The sequence below is a fragment of the Lipotes vexillifer genome, unplaced genomic scaffold (assembly GCF_000442215.2).
Source record: "Lipotes vexillifer unplaced genomic scaffold, Lipotes_vexillifer_v1.1 scaffold1417, whole genome shotgun sequence".
NCBI lineage: Eukaryota > Metazoa > Chordata > Mammalia > Artiodactyla > Lipotidae > Lipotes > Lipotes vexillifer.
In genome coordinates this window covers 432,516-449,032 of record NW_006778171.1, presented here as the reverse complement: position 1 = coordinate 449,032, position 16,517 = coordinate 432,516, and the positions used below count along the sequence as shown (strand labels likewise).

The window sequence follows — 16,517 nt, the reverse complement described above, 5'->3', positions numbered from 1 at the left end:
CCCGTGTCCCCTGCATCGGCAGGCGGACTCTCAACCACTGCGCCACCAGGGAAGCCCATCCCCTACTTATTGAAGTCCCTCTTTGACTCCATGCTCCCATTCCACCTTGCAGACAGTTCTGTCCCAGCATTTGCCATATTCACTGTATTATATTTTTTCCTTGTCTCCCTCTCCCACTAATACTGTGACCTTTTTGAGGAAAGAGATTACGTCTTCTCACCTTTAATTCTTAGTTCCCACCCCAGTCCATGGCATACAGATACTCAGTAAGCAAATCTGTAGAATATAAGCCTATGTTCCAGTCTAATATTTTAACCTTACGTTTAAATTATTTTGATTAAAAGCTGCCTTTATTCCTTATTTGAAAACGGCAAGGAAAACAGATTAATCAATATATTTAAATAAAGAAATAACTTGCAGATTACCGAAATATTGCAGAGGAACAAAAAGGCTGCAATATTCCTTAAGACTCTTCTCTGGGCATTGCCCTGCAGGAAACGGGGGTGGCAGGCTGGGCCCAGGGCCCCTTCCCAGCTCTTTTCCTCTTCCTCTTTGCTACCAACTTCTCTCAGACACATATTTCCATTGGCCGCATGTGGCATCTCGCTGTCCTGGGGAGCCACGTCCCCGGCTGCAGGTCTGCTCTCGAAGCAAGAAGAAGGGAGGGATGTGGCATTGCCATTGCAGACTGTGACCACCTGCGGGGTTCTGAGGTCCTTGGAGAGCTTCTCTGGCTCTCGGTGAATGGACTCAATGATGAAGAGGTTCTGGATGTACTTCTCAACAACCACCAGGATGGAGTAGGGCAGGTTGTACCAGGTGTACGGGGGGCAGGACTCAGCAAAGAGGATGGCCAGGATGGAGCCCCAGGAGATGAGCCAGGAGCCGGAGGCAGTGCCCACCAACAGGTCTGCGTCCAGTTTGCGGGCCGGATTTTTGGACTCGTCTAGTGATTGCTCATCTAGCCTATAAATCCGGATCCCAGCCAGCCCTGCCGCCCCCATGAGTACGAGCAAGGTGATGGCATACAGGTAGAACATGATGAGTGCTGACTCGCTCCCGGTTTTGGAACGCCCGATCCAAATCAGATACACCACCACGACCCCAATAGTGGCAGCCAGTGCCGTCAGGCCCAGTACCGAGCCCAGCATGACCCCGTGAGACCTGAACTGCATCTTCTGACGCTGATGACTGTCAACTTTGCGCCCGATGTTTTTCCACAGGACGTAGAGCATCGTGGAGGCCAGTATCTGATACTCTATGTTGAAAGGGTAGAGGTAATAGATCCCGTGGGAGATGGCAGAGCAGAGGGTCGGGGGCGTGCAGTTACACGGAGGCGTGTGGTCATCTAAAACTAGCGGGGAGACAGACCACAGGGGAGGACAATTAGAACATTCAGTGGCGAAGCAGGAAACCACAAACAAATACTCTCACTGTGGATTGATGCTTGGGTTTGCCATTGAATTAAAAGCTTTATTTCATGGCTTTTTGTCATGTTTCATATCATGGCTAAACTGACAGCCATGAATACTCCCCAAAGAGTACTAATTACACGAATTAGATCTTATCCATACATCAGAATATTGTCCAGCCATTGCAAATGGTATTTTAGAAATTTACTTATCAACATATAAAGACGTTCAGAAGACACTGTTGAACAAAAGCAGCTGCCAAAGAGGCTGGAGTATGGCTCCGTTTTTATAAATTATAGATATCTTGGTGATATATACATACAGAGACAGAGAGATAGACAGACAGAAAAGAATTGGAAGGACATAAACTAAAATGTTAACAATGGTTATCTCTGGGCGGGAAAATGGCAGGTGATTTTTTTTTTCAGTAAAAGAAACTTCTATTGAGATATAATTGACATACAACCTAATGTAAGTTGCCCTCTAGATTTTGCTTCGCTGTATTTTCTAAACTTTCTATGTGAATATGATTGACCTGTGTGATTTTTAAATTACTTTTTAAAAACAGCTTTGTGAGGGAAAATGCCCCTTAGCAGCAAAAATTTTCCTCTTGAGAATATCCGAAGCCAGCAAGTGTGGCACGAGACAGGCCCCACCTTCTGAAAGACACTTGGCAATGGTATAAAGGACCATTTCATAACAAGGAGGGGAAAAGCTGTAAGTAATTAATGAAATATGCAACAAAAGCCTTAAAGATGATATAAAGTTTCTGGCCTATAATTCCAATCTATTCTAAGGGACAAGTCAAAAATATAGTCAAAGCATTAGGTAAAATTTTGTTGTGAGTTTTTGAGAAAGAAGGAGAAACACCTCAATGTGTAACAATTTAGAAAGTGTTAAATGAATTTTGGTACATCCTTACAGTAGAATAGTAGGCAGCCATTAAAAATTATAATTGTGTTTTAATGATACAAGAAAATAATTGTCACAATAACAATGGGAAAAAAGTAAGAACAAATTGTATATCCAGTATTTTTAAATGCATACCACAACCCAGAACTCAGTTGTGAAATCAATTTAGAGGGTAGCAACCAATATTTTTTTAATGGAATTGCAATGGAATAAAACAGGATTGAATGAATGGAATCAAATACAATAGAAATTTGAGTGTCTCTGAGATAGTAAGATTATTATTTCATGTGTACACACATACAGGTATGTGTTCATTTGGGTTGCAATGTAAAATCTATTTCTTATTGTACGTTGTAGAAAAAAAATGATCGAATATGTACAGTATGATCTCAACTATAAATAAATAAATAGCACCAAGACCAAAAAATAACCAGATGTTACCAGCATTTAAGTGCACTTCTGGGTAGGTGCTATTGTGGATATTTTCTTTACGTTTTGTCATTGTTTTAATTTATGATATATTTTAATATATATGATACTACTTACAAAATCAGACAAAAACCTTGGGAGTAGCATTAATTACCCTCACTTTTGCGGAATACTGCAATTTTCAATTCAGAAGGAGTTTCCCCAACACTTGTAACACAATACAATACAATGCAAAAGACAACGGAAATACTCAGGAGAAAAGGCTCAGATTAACAGAATGTTAGAGCTGACAAGAGTCCTTTTTTATAAATTAATCTAATCCCATCTTCACCAAGGTCTCTGGAGCTAGATTGCTGGAATTCAAATCCCAGCTCAATTGTCCATCTGCTGTGTGATCTTGGGTTAGTCATTTAACTTCTCTCTGGCTCAATGGCTTCATCCATATAATGAAGTCACTGTTGCCTACCTCAGAGTGTTGGGACAAGAGTTTAATGTGCCAGCCACTCAGAAAATGCTTAACAAAACTTTTTGTTATTGTTGTCACTGCTGTTACTGTTATTGATACCAGTGAGGAGACGGGGCCCAAAGAGAATGGCCTTCCCAAGAGTGGGCTGCTGGTTAGGGGTGGTGAAGAAACGTAGTGTGTCCCCCTGATTTTGTCATCCCCACCGCACTGGTGAGGAAACGGGTTTAAAGTTGCTCTCTGGGACTGACCTGCGTTTGTACAGAGAGGATAGATGTGCATTACATTAAAGCTGGAAGGACTCATGGAAAGTACATGGTTCAAGTCCCTTCTCTTCATAAAAGAGAAAAGGGAGGCTCGGAGTGGTTGAATGTTTTCCAAAGGTCACACAGCTAGAAGGTGATGGGAACAAGACCCAAACCTGAGACATCAGTCCCCTGTACATTGCACCTTCCTCTACCCCACATTCTTCTCAACCCCAGTGCTCTAATATAGAAGCAACAGGTCACAAATGCTAAAGAATTTTGGAAGAAAATGAAGGGTCATGAGACAGGCGCTCCAATAGGAACAAGGGGGAATAAAGATGAGCCAAAATGATAAACTAAGTAGAGTTAAATAAAAACTTCAAGTGAACGAAAGCCAATTAACCACAACGTACCATTAGACTTCTACGGATTTTTTAAAGCTATACTTTTAGTAGAAAGAACTGGTAATAGAGGTTTAATTAAAAACACAAACAGAAACAACCACCAATCTTCCAAGGCTGTAAACAAAGACATTCATTTCCATACCAAACTGGACCATGAGAAACAGTGATCAAAATGATGACCCCTGGATCTGACAAGTCCCTGAGTCACTGAAGAAACCTTTAATTATGCTCAGCACACCCTACTTATGGAAGCAGGATGAGAGACTTAGGAGGTTTTGAAAGATTTTCAACAACAGAGGATTGTCTGGCCGATGTTGAATTGGGTGGACCCTGCAGGTCTTTGAAACCCGTACCTCCATCTATGGACATTCTGGTCTCTGCGGGTTTCCAAGCTGTTCCAAGATGGCAGCTGGGCAACTCTTACCACTCACCTATCGTTATGTTCCCGAAGCCCAGGGTGATGAGCCGTTCCTTGTGCTCGTTAAGTTGGTGCTTTGACTCATTCAGGATGCTGTTCGCCCAAAGAAGCAGGTTGGTGAACACTGAGTGGATCACCCCAAACCTGAAAAACACAAGGACTCACTTCCTGAGCAGCCCTGGGAAGCTCCTAGCCCCGTGAGGTGAGATGGAGACATTGCACACATGTACACGGGCACACACACAAGCTTCCTTCTTAGCAGTGATTGTGATTTCATCGGGCAGCTCAGGCTCTGGGTGGGTCCCCTGTCTGGCTGGGAGAAGCAGATCCATGGGACCTTCCAAAACCACAGCCTTGGCATCCTGCCTTAATCTTGAACCTGCCAGTACTCAGCTCATTGTCTACGGGACAAGACAAAACAAATAAAAATCTGGGTCTTGGAAGCAGGGATACAGGGGTGGAAATTTACTAAAAACAGGCAACCAACCCCACCATACCCCAAACCCTTTCTTCCAAAAGGGAAGAGAACAGTGAAGGAAAGATGAAGGGGCTACACTGGAAATCTGGAGAACTGGGTACGTCTTTGCTGTTGGGTTGCCAACCCAGTGATCATTACCCACCCCCTCTGTCTTACCACTTACTTCTAAAGACACCAAAAAAAACCAGAAGCTCACTATCTGGCCTCCCTTGAAGTTGAGCATGGCCACTGCGGCCGGTAGGATGTGAGATGAGGTCTACTGGGCACTACTGAAAAGCTTTTGCTTTCTGGATGGAAGAGAGCAGAATGAGAAAAGCCTACTTATTCTTCTTCTCCCCCTTTTTTCCAGCCTTCAATACAGACATGAAGGCTGGAGTTTTGGCAGCTATCTTGTGACCATGAAGCAACAAGCATGGGATGAAACCCTCACCCACTGAGGGTGGCAGAGTGGAAACACAGAAAGATCCTGCTCTGTGACGACACTGTTGAGCTGCTGGAGTCTTGGATAGGTTCAGGAATTAGGCCGTATTATTTACAAATAGAATGTGTAGCTGCATTCGGGGTTTGAAAGTTAGGAAGCGACAAGCCTGTTCTAGTCTGACCTCAGAGTTCTGTCCCTGCCTCTGACCATACTGCCTCCTAAAGAAGAAGAAAAGAAATGACATGGAGGGTGGACTCTGGACTCTGGAGAACAGAGGAGGGATTTGGGGCAATATGGTTCCAATGGAGTCACTGTCTGTTTCAAAACCTCCAAAGATTCCCCATGGCTGCCAGTTTAAGATGTATTTACTTTGGTAGCTTCCAGGGTGCTTAACAATGGGCCTTGCATGGAGCAGGTGCAGCAAATACAGGTGATTTGAGAGAGGAATTCCTTGAAACCTGTGTGTAACTGATCACTTCTCAGTTTGAGAGCAGAGGCCCAGAGGATGTGAGCCCCCTCCCCGTGTAACCAAGAGCACCCTTGTCCATAATCTCCCTACAGGAAGAATGGTACAGTTGGGTCCTCAACCCTGACCTTGCCTCTCCTCTGAGTTTTAACCCCAGATGACCCCCTGGGGTTCCCACGAGCAACTGCAAGCAAAGTCTTTCCTCACTTGAACTCCAGCTTCCTTTGGCAACTTCCCGGTGTCCAGGCACAAGTGGGGAAGGAAACAGCCGCCTGCGGGTGTCTGAGTCAGCTGTCTACCCATCTGCTTGCCCCTCATGCTTGCCCAGTTGCTATAGATTGTGGCCAGCCTTCCCCGGGACATCTGGGAGGCATTGTATAGAGCCTTTGACAAATGCAGACAATGCTGTTTGCCTCCGGCTGGCTGGCTTTTCTTTTACTTATAATGCACACAGCTCCCCTTTCTTCTCCTCTTTCCTGGTCCAAATGGCGTTGTCTCATCCCAGGTCCACTGAACCTGAGCAGGTAATACTAATGCCGCCCACAGCTGCTGGCTGTTCTGCCACAAACGCTCCCTGCGAGCTGGCAGCCTCCTGTTGATTTGATCTGGAAATTGTCCTACCAACTAAAGGCAGGCGTTGTTTCCTCATGCCAAGCTGCCTTTCTCACACTTGGATCTGATAACCCCAGACCACAATAAAGAAGGGTTCTGTGAGCCATTCTCTAATCTCAATTTATGTTTCCAGGTCTTTTTTCAGAACTGCTGCTCCTCAAAACTTCACTCTTGAGAAAAGAAAAGGACTCAAACCAGTAAGAGGAATTCTCACACCAGGAGAAAAGTCCTTGTATGTACTAAAAGCATGGATAGTGGAATATTGGCTCAAAAGATCAGAAAAAAGGGTAAGTCCAGGAGATGGAAGATTTGAAAACTCCGGGGCATGGCAAGAAATGTCAATGACTAAAGCAGGCCTGGGATAACATTAGGGAGTGCTGGGGACTGTAGCTAACTGAGCAGCCACCACCCCCCCCCGCATCTGGAGGGAACAACCCCAACTTGGCTCTAGCTCTTTGTTGCCATGCACATTTTGGATTATCAAACCTCCCAATTTCTCTAGAGACATCTAAATCTAAAACTGAAAGGTGGGATTTCCCTGGTGGCGCAGTGGTTAAGAATCCGCCTGCCAATGCAGGGGACATGGGTTTGAGCCCTCGTCCAGGAAGATCCCACATGCTGTGGAGCAACTAAGCCCCCGCACCGCAACTGCTGACCCTGTGCTCTAGACCCCACAAGCCACAACTACTGAGCCCGCGTGCCACAAGTACTGAAGCCCATGCGCCTAGAGCCCATGCTCCGCAACAAGAGAAGCCACCGTGATGAGAAGCCCACGCACCACAACGAAGAGTAGACCCCACTCACCACAACTAGAGAAAGCCTGCGCGCAACAACAAAGACAATGCAACGAAAAAACAAATTAAAAAAAAAAAACTGAAAGGTGGTAACTCAAAAATGGTTAACACTTTGCGCTATTTTAAAAAAACAAAAACAAAGAAAAAACAAAAAACAGGCTAAAGCGAGTTATCAGCATATCTGATTCAAACCACTCACTATCCAGTTTAGGAAAGAGGCCCAGAGACAGGGAGAGACTTGTCTCCGATTGCCCAACAAGCAAGGCCAAGGCAGGACTAGGCCCCAGTCCTATAGGTTTCCCTCAGATGAAAAATCCTGGTGGGAAATGTCTGCGTACATGGCCTAGAACAGCATTATCCCCCAAAAGATAATGCAAGACACTGATGTGAGCCACATATGTAATTTTTAATTTCTTAGTAGCCACATTTAAAGAATAGTAAAAAGGAACAGGTGAAAATAATTTTAATGATATTTTGTTAATCCCAATATATCTAATATACTGTGATGTCAACTAATCAAAGAGAAAGATTTCACCCAGCAAACCCTGCTGGCCACTGCAGCCACTGCAATGCCATGGAAATAGCAGTAGATTTAAAGTCAGCACTCAGATCCCGCCCAGCTATGCACAGGCAAGCTGCCTGACCTTGGACACTTACTTCATTTCTCAGTTTCCTCATCTCAAAGTGGGATCATGATCAACCTACTGTCCCTGACAGGGCTACTGTGAGAGGTTCTCATAAGTAACACATGTAAAAGAAAATGCTTTATGAATGGGAAAGCCCATTTCATTCAGCCAGGAGTTCCCAGTAGATCAAACTACACAATATACATTTGTTGAAAACATCTCACCCTTTATCCCCACAATCCTACTTCTAGGAATTTAACTCAAGAAAATAACCAGAGGATAAACAACAAGGTCCTACTGTATAGCACAGGGAACTATGTTCAATATCCTGTAATAAATTGTAATGGAAAAAGGAATATACACAACTGAATCACTTTCCTAGACAGCAGAAATTAACACAACATTGTAAATCAACTATACTGCAATAAAATAAATTTAAAAAAGGAAAGAATCAGAGATGTTCAAAAATATTTTTAGCCAAAGATGTTCATCACAGTACTATTTATAATAACAACAAAAACTTTCAGAAAAATTCGATGTCCAACAAGATGTGTTATGGACTGGATTGTGGCCCCTCAAAATGTATATGTTGAAGCCCTAACCCCCAATGTGACTGTACTTGGAGATGGGGTATAAGGAGGTAATTAAGGTTAAATGAGGTCATAAGTGTGGGGCCCTGATCCAACAGGACTTGTGTCCTTATAAGAAGAGGAAGCAACACCAGAGAGGTCTCTCTCTCTCCCTGCCCAGAGAAAAGGCCATGTGAGGACATGGCAAGAAGGCAGCACCTAAAAGTCAGGAAGAGAGCCTCACCAGGACCACAATTGTAAAAAGGAAAAAAGAAAAAAAAAAAAAATATATATATATATCTATTCACCGAAAAAAGACTGGAAGAAAACAGACCAAAGTGTGAATAGCAGTGACCTCTGGGTAGCGGCTGTCTTAGCTGTGGTTTTTTGCTATAACAGAACAACAGACATTTATTTCTCACAGTTCTAGAGGCTCAAAGTCCAAGAGCAAAGGTGCCAGCAGAGTTGGTCTCTGGTGATGCCTCTCACCTTGGCTTGCAGATGGCTGCCTGTCACTGTGTCTTCACGTGGCCTCTCCTCTGGGTGTGCTCGGTGCAGGGGTCGAGGAGAGGGGAGATCCGGTGTCTCTTCCTCTTCTGTAAGAACACTAATCCCATCATGGGGAATTAGTGGGACCTAATGACCCTCATGACCTAACTGCTTCCCAAAGGCACCACCTAATACCATCACATTGGGGGGTTAGGGCTTCAACATATGCATTTGGGGGGGGACACAAACATTCAGTCCATAACAGTGGCATTATGATGATTTTTAATTACACTGTACCCTTACAAGTTTTATCAGGAAAACAAAAAGTGACATTTTTTAAAGAATGTCTATGGAATAGATGAAATGAAACCCATGCCCCAGAACAAAATCAGCAAGTGTTCTCAAGGTGCGAGTGGAGCCCAGGCTCACTGATGGAAGGAGGACCAGGTGACCTGGCCCAGCACACAAAATGGGAGAAACGGGATGGGAATGCCCAGCTGGCCACTTGCACTCTGGAGACCCAGCTAAGTCCCCTCACCTGCCACATCCATTTAATGCGGAGAAGAATAGTTACCATAGTTACCCTGGCAGAGCCTGGATTAAATGTGAGGGTGGATGCGGAAGTCTTTGTCCTGCCCTAAGGGACAATTAAAGCTGCCTTTGCTGGGTCATCGGGGCCTGGACTTCACTTGTCCCTGACTTATATCCACTGGACCCCATTTGTCCATTTTCCTCCCCTGGAGGCAGAGCAGTGGCGCCGTCTGCCAGGAGGCGTGGCTTCTCGTGTTAAGATGGGAGTTACAGATCACTGCCAAGGCCACTGCTTGGGGCTGCACAGGGGAGAGCACAGGCTGCACATTCCTGGAATGATGCTCAGATGCCTGGATATCTCGGCCCATTACCTCTGCATAACACCACCAGTGCCTGGCAGCAGGCTCTGCACACAGTAGGAGCTCAATAGATGCCTCACTCCTTGTCAAAGCTGATCTTTTTTGCGTAATGAGGTTGGTGAAAGTTATTTCTAATTCAATAGTCTGTTAAAATAGTTCCAACCAGTGGTCTTACATAAGTCACTCTCTTAAATAGCAGTTTTCATTTCAAAAGGTACTGGGGGACTTTTCTGTTCCTCACTGACAGTTTATATGATGAGGGATCTTTCTAGAAACCAAATAGTGATCCCTTGATTCCTCTGTATGTGTGCACAGAGGCTTTCTTACATGATAATCATACCATGCGTTTAGGTAATTCACCCTCTTATCCTGTAGATTCTCTCCCTTGATCTTCACAATCATCTCGAGGGAGAGGTGATCAGAGATAATAATAGAGCCAACACTTACTGAGTCCTTGTTCTATGCCAGGAACAAGCTTTACATCATTTATTTCATCCAGTCCCCAGAGGTTGGCTATGCTATTATCTCCATTTTACAGATGAGAAAAACTGAAGCTCATAAAGGGGAAGTTTCTAAGACAGCAGAAGTGAAATCCAACCCACAACACCCTACTTCCAGAGCCGTCCCAGAGAGGCCAAAGCGGAGGGTCCCCTTCCCAGGCCACAAATGAAGGCTTTGCTTGTCAGGATGGAGAGGAGATTCGGTCTCATTTAAAACCCAAGCAAGCTAGCTGGCAGAGTCCAGACTGTTGCTTTTTCACCACGGCTGACACCGTATCATAACTCAAGACACAACGTCCGCCAGCGACCAGGAAACCAAGGGCTTGCAGTGTGCTCAGAGCCGTTTCAGGAGGTGAAATCCGTTACAAACAAACAAGAAGATGTGATCATTCATTGTAAAGCGCTTTGTAAAATTCACATTTACAGAATAATAAAGTCAGTTCAAACCCCCCCAAAAAACAAAAAACCCAATCAAGATGGCAGTGATGACTTTTTGTTGTTGTTCCAAGTGAACATTAAATTCAACACGTAAGCAATTACCCACGATTTTTACCTTTCCAGTGTTTTGAAAGATTGGATGATATCCTTTGCGTGCCCCCAAAGAAAGTACACCTAAACGGAAATAAAGGAAGAAAAGAAAGATACATCAATGGGAAAGCCATCACTGTATTTGCACCCTTGAGAAGCTATAAAACCTAAGGGAAAGGTGTGAAAAATTTTGGGAAAGTCAGTGCAGTGACCTCCCCCGCCCAAAAATGGCAAGTCACTATCCTTGTCTCAGGTGGCAGTGCCATTCCCGGGGGGGGGTGTTGGGGGCAACAGTGCTGCAGGGGCACTGCCATGAGAATCAGATGGAGGCCTCCAGGTTTAGGAGGAAATAGTGACGAGTCTGCCGTGGGGCGGGGCTTGGGGAGTGGCAGCCTGACTACCATAACCCCTGTTCACATGTTTATGTCATCCTTATCAGGCTTCATTTGAGAAATATTCACTGAACTGTTACTACGTCAGTGGCCGGAAACCAGATTCTGAGTGCTTTAAATGAGGAACAGAATTAATTCAAGCTGGTCTTTTATTTCACTCTGTTATATACGCTGCCCAGGCCCCTGGCCACGCAGTCACTAGAAGCAACTCAGGATGGGGGCTGTATCGAACCCGTGTGCAAATCCTGGCTCTCTCGGCCTTGGGCAGGTTTGTTTTCCCATCTATTAAATGGGTATGATAATGGAACCTACCTTGGAGGGTGTTGTGAGCAGTGAAATAGGATAATCCATGTCAACTACTTAGAACAGTGCCTGGAGCAGGTACCTTTTCAGTAAAATCTCTCTGCTCTCAACTCACTCATTTGTGGACATTGAATGAGCACCTCCTCTGTCCCAGGCACTTTCTGAGCTCTAAAAGCATTCGGGGCCTTATTTAGACACAAACACATGTTGAGCACCTACTACATGCCAAACACAGCTGGGCACTTTATAAATTTGTCCCGTTTAGCCTTCATTTTCAATTAAGTGCCATAAAAAAGAAAATCAAACAACACACAAGAAATTACACTTACACATACTCTCTCTTCCACATCGTTTCACCTAAGATTGACTATCCTGCTCTGGAAAACACTTTCAGGCATGATTCTCGAAACATCTAACAATTTAAAAAACAGATAGTAGTGACTCCCGGTAAAGAGGACATTCAACCCAACAACAGGGAAACACTGAAGTAAATTAGCTTTTATCTATGAATTCTAAGTTAGAGGACCACTTAACTGATGCTTGATAAAGACTACATAGCAACACAAAAATGTTTATGATTTTTTAAGTGAAACACTCAAAACAGTAAACTCTGCACCTTACATGTAGAACTTTGCCAAGAATGTACACTTGAGTACAAAGAATGGAGGGAACGCATAAAAACAGCAACAAATATTTCAGTTAATGGGCTTACAGACACATTTTTAGTCTCTTTTTCAATTTTTTCAGTAATGTTATACTATATTTTTTAAATAAATATTTTTTAAATTACCATACAACCCAGCAATCCCACTTCTGGGTACAAATCCAAAAGAACTGAAAGCAGGGTCTCAAAAAGATATTTGTACACCCATATTCACAGCAGCATCATTCACAATGGTCAAAAGATGGAAGTAACCCAAGTGTCCAACAGTGGACGAATAGATACACAACATGTGGTCCATCCACACAACGGAATAGTATTCAGCCTTAACAAGGAAGAAAATTCTGACACGTTACGACATGGATGAACCTTGAGGACATTATGCTAAGTGAAGTAAGCCAGTCACAGAAGGACAGATCCTGTATGATTCCACTTGTCTGATTCAAAGAGACAGAAAGTAGTCAAATTCATAGAGATGCAAAGTTGAATGGCAGTTGCCAGGGGCTAGGGGTGGTGGGAATCAGGAGTTAGTGTTTAAAGAGGACAGAATTTCCTTTGCAAGATGAAAGAGTTCTGCTGATTGATTGCACAGCAATGTGAATATACTTAACACTGCTGAACCATACACATAAAAATGGCTAAGGTGGCAAATGTTATGGTATGTGTACTCTACCACAATTTAAAAATAAATAGTATGTTTTAGAAAGTAATGTTTTTTATCCTCCCATCATCTAATGTCGCAAATGCACGTAGTAAATGGCCAATAGGTATAGAAAGATTGATTAATTGACCTACTGACCAAATGCCTTAAATGAGGAAGAAAGAGATCTCCAACCCACCAAGCAACAGTTTTTGAAAACTCACTTCTGTCCAGGTCTTTCCTCTGCCCAGAACCTTCAATGGCTCCCCATTGCCCTTAAGGTAAAGTCAAAGCTGCTAAGTGGCTGTCAGCCTTGACCAAGCACTCACTGCAAAGTGTTCTATACACAGCACCTTAATCCTCACAACAACCCCGTGAAGGAGGCATTTTTACAGATGAGACCCATGAGGCCTAGAGAGGTTAAGACAATTGCACGAGGTCACACTGCTGGTGTGAGCCAAAGCCAGGTAGTCTGACCAGAGTCCATGCTTATAAGCCCTACACTAAACCATGGCTCCAGTCCAGGCCCGTCACCCCTGCTCACCTCCCGCCACGGGCCACACATCTTCTCCCCATCTGGTGGAGAGACTTCACAGCCCCAGATGTCCTTTGTAATGGTGTCTGACACACCACACCCCTCTCTCCTTGACAACCATCCGGCACCCCAAAGCTAGTGAGAGGCCCTCCCTGGCACCCCCTCTGGGCGATTATGTCAAAGCATTGACAGTGCTGACAGAGTTTGTTTTGGTGATTGTCTCCCGCTCTGACACCTCCATGGGGCACAGACCACGGCTTTTCAACCCTGGACTCACAGTACTGAACACAGGGTTTTGCCCCGTGTGGAAGGAAGGCAGGGAGGGAGAGAGAGTGAGAGCAGAGTGGAAGGAGAGAGGAAGGGGTGGGGAGGAATGAGGAAGGAAGGGAGGGAGGGAGGAAAGTAGGGGGGAGGAAGGGGGGAAGGGGGAAGGGAGGAAGGAAGGAAGTTCTTTCTGGTCCCCTAAGGCTTTCCATGTTGTCACTGGCATCACTATAAGACTGTCATCATGGGATTGGACGCCCCTGGAATAAATAGCCAGTTAACTCTTGTATTCCTTTACTGGCATTTCCAGAACAGAGTACCACAGACTAGATGGCTTAAAACAACCAAAATTAATTTTCCCATAGTTCTAGAAGCCGTAAGTCCGAGATCAAGGTATTGGCAGGTTGGTTCCTCCTGAGGCCCCTCTCCTTGCCCTGCAGATGGCCACCTCCCTTCAGCGTCCTCACACTGTGTGTCTGTGTCCTTCCCTCCTCTTCTCATAAAGATGCCCGTCCTATTGGATTAGGGCCCACCCTCATGACCTTATTTAGCCTTAATTACCGCTGTCAAGACCCTATCTGCACACAGGCACATTGTGAGGTCCTGAAGGTTAGGACTTCAACATCTGAATGCAGGGGACACAATTCAGCCCTTAACAACTCTCAAAACGCAAGGCGACCCGTTCAAACAAGTCTCCCTGGAAGCTGCCACCCTGTTCCACCGATGTTGCCACCCTGTTCCTCCCGCAGAGGCAAACTGCTGCCAGGCTCATCTCTTACAGAGCTTCACTTGTGAGAGTGTATTTGATCTCAAGAAACACCGTAAGGTCACCAAGAGCTGACTGGCTGTCACCTGGGTGCAGAGCGGAGACCACTTTCTTATAAAAGACTGAGATTAAAAATGGCATCCTTGGCATTCGGAGGTGAGAAATTGGTCCTGAAGGATGTTCCTAAATCGGGAATGCAGAAATATTTTGAGCAATAACAGTATCCCTGGACCAAGTTCATGGTCTTTCTGGGTGACTTCTGTGAAGAACCATGGAGAATGTAATATATACATATATATATGCATAAGATTGTGTGTGTGTGTATATATATATATATATATATATATAAAGAATGTATTCAATATATCTGTAAAAGAATGTGTGTATATATATAAAGAATGTATATATGTAGAACTGAATCACTTTGCTGTACAGCAGAAATTAACACAACATTGTAAATCAGCCATACTTCAATTAAAAAAAAAGAATCGTGGCATCTTGGCTGTGACTTAGGGCAAGTCATTTGTCCCCTCTTCCTCCTTAGTGTGACAATCCGACAGTTGTTCTCGTGGAGTTGTTGAAAGCATTACACGAAGTGAAAATGAAAAGTACTTTGCAAAAGTCCTATAGACATACTACTTATTACTTTTACTGTTATCTCAACTCTGATAGCCATTTCCAGGGATTTCTGCCAAGGATGGAAGCTACACTGGAGATCCATCTAATGTTTTTTTCAAACATGAGATTTTTCTGATTCTAAGCTATAGGTTTAAATTATATATCAAATCCTTATTTCTTACCCACACCAAGTTGACCAAGGCTGAGAATGAACCCCTCATTCATTTCTAAAGAATTTAATCCACAAGTAAGCAAACAAACAAATGAACAAAGAAAAGGTCTCAGTGACTCAGAGGAGGGACGGTAATGGCACAAAGTTTCTTTTGGGGGCGATGAAAATGCTCTAAAATGGACAGTGGTAATGGTAGCACAACCCTATGAATATACTAAACCACTGAAATGTACACTTTAAATCAGTGAATTGTACAGTATGTGAATTATATCTCAATAAAACTGTTAATTAAAATTCCCCAGAGCCTTTTCTGGTGGATTCTGACTTGGCAGAGTTTCCTGATTCTTCATCAGTGTAAGTTCTGCCAATTAAGATTCCCACAAAAATGGCCAAGATGACACAGTCCCACTTTACAGTGCAGGCAGCTGAAGCGCTGTTTTATATACCCTGGGATACACTTAACAGGAATCCAGGAAACAAGCAACAAGCAACAAGCAACAAGCATCATGTGGTTTACCTGCAACAGAGTATGTACCGCATGGGTAACAGGGAAAACTCCTTCTGTGGCTGATAAACATTCAGAAAATCCAACGAAGTACCCAATTTTAAGGCATCCCAGGATGATGGTAATGACTGCAAACAACGTGATACTACCTAAATTGGGGGAGGGGGAAGGGTAGAAATACACACATATAAGTGTTAATATGCACTAATATCATTTCAAAATAAATTATATTAAACCTTCACATAAATGGTCAAATGATTTTTGACAAGAGTGCCAAGACAATTCGATGGGGAAAGTACATTTGTTTCAACAACTAGTGCTAGGAAACTGGGTATCCACATGCAAAAGAATGAAGCTGGATGCTTACCTTACAGTATATCAAAAATTACCTCAAAATGAATCAAAGACTTAAATGTAAAACCTAAATCTATAAAAATCTTAGACGAAAACATAGGGGGAAATCTTTATAATGTTGGATTTGGCAATGACTTATTGGATATGACACCAAAAGCACAAGCCACAAAAGTAAGAAATAGGTAACTTGGGCTACATCAAAATGAAAAATAAATTATGCATCAGAGGACACTATCAACCCACAGAATGGAGAAAATATTCACAAATCGTATATCTGATAAGGTGTGAGGGTCCAGACTCTATACAGAACTATAACTTAACCATTAATAAAAAAATAAACAAAGGATTTGAGTAGACATTTCTCCAAACAACATATGTAAATGGATAATTAATACATGAAAAGATGCTCAACATCACTAATGATTAGGGAAATGAAAATGAAAATCACTATGAAATACCACCTCAGGGATTTCCCCGGTGGTCCAATGGTTAAGACTCCATGCTTCCACTTCACGGGGTGTGGTTCGATCCCTGGTCAGGGAACTAAGATCCCACATGCTGTGTGCCATGGCCAAAAAAAAGAAAAGAAATACCACTTCACGTGCATTAGCATGGCTGCTACCCAAAAAAGAGAAAGAAAAGGGGTGGGGG

The 16,517-nt window shown here is 43.6% G+C and overlaps 1 protein-coding gene across 1 annotated transcript in view; it reads right to left on the bottom strand.

Annotated features, from left to right (window-relative positions):
- OTOP1 (otopetrin 1) overlaps window positions 1-16,517 on the bottom strand; it is a 51,138-nt gene that overhangs the window by 14,535 nt on the left and 20,086 nt on the right. The window contains exons 3-6 of the mRNA XM_007451506.1: window positions 15,525-15,661; window positions 10,682-10,740; window positions 4,297-4,427; window positions 426-1,354 (exon numbers count right to left, since the gene is read on the bottom strand). Of these exons, the coding sequence (XP_007451568.1) occupies window positions 426-1,354; window positions 4,297-4,427; window positions 10,682-10,740; window positions 15,525-15,661 (1,256 nt within the window). The remainder of the gene's footprint in view (window positions 1-425; window positions 1,355-4,296; window positions 4,428-10,681; window positions 10,741-15,524; window positions 15,662-16,517) is intronic.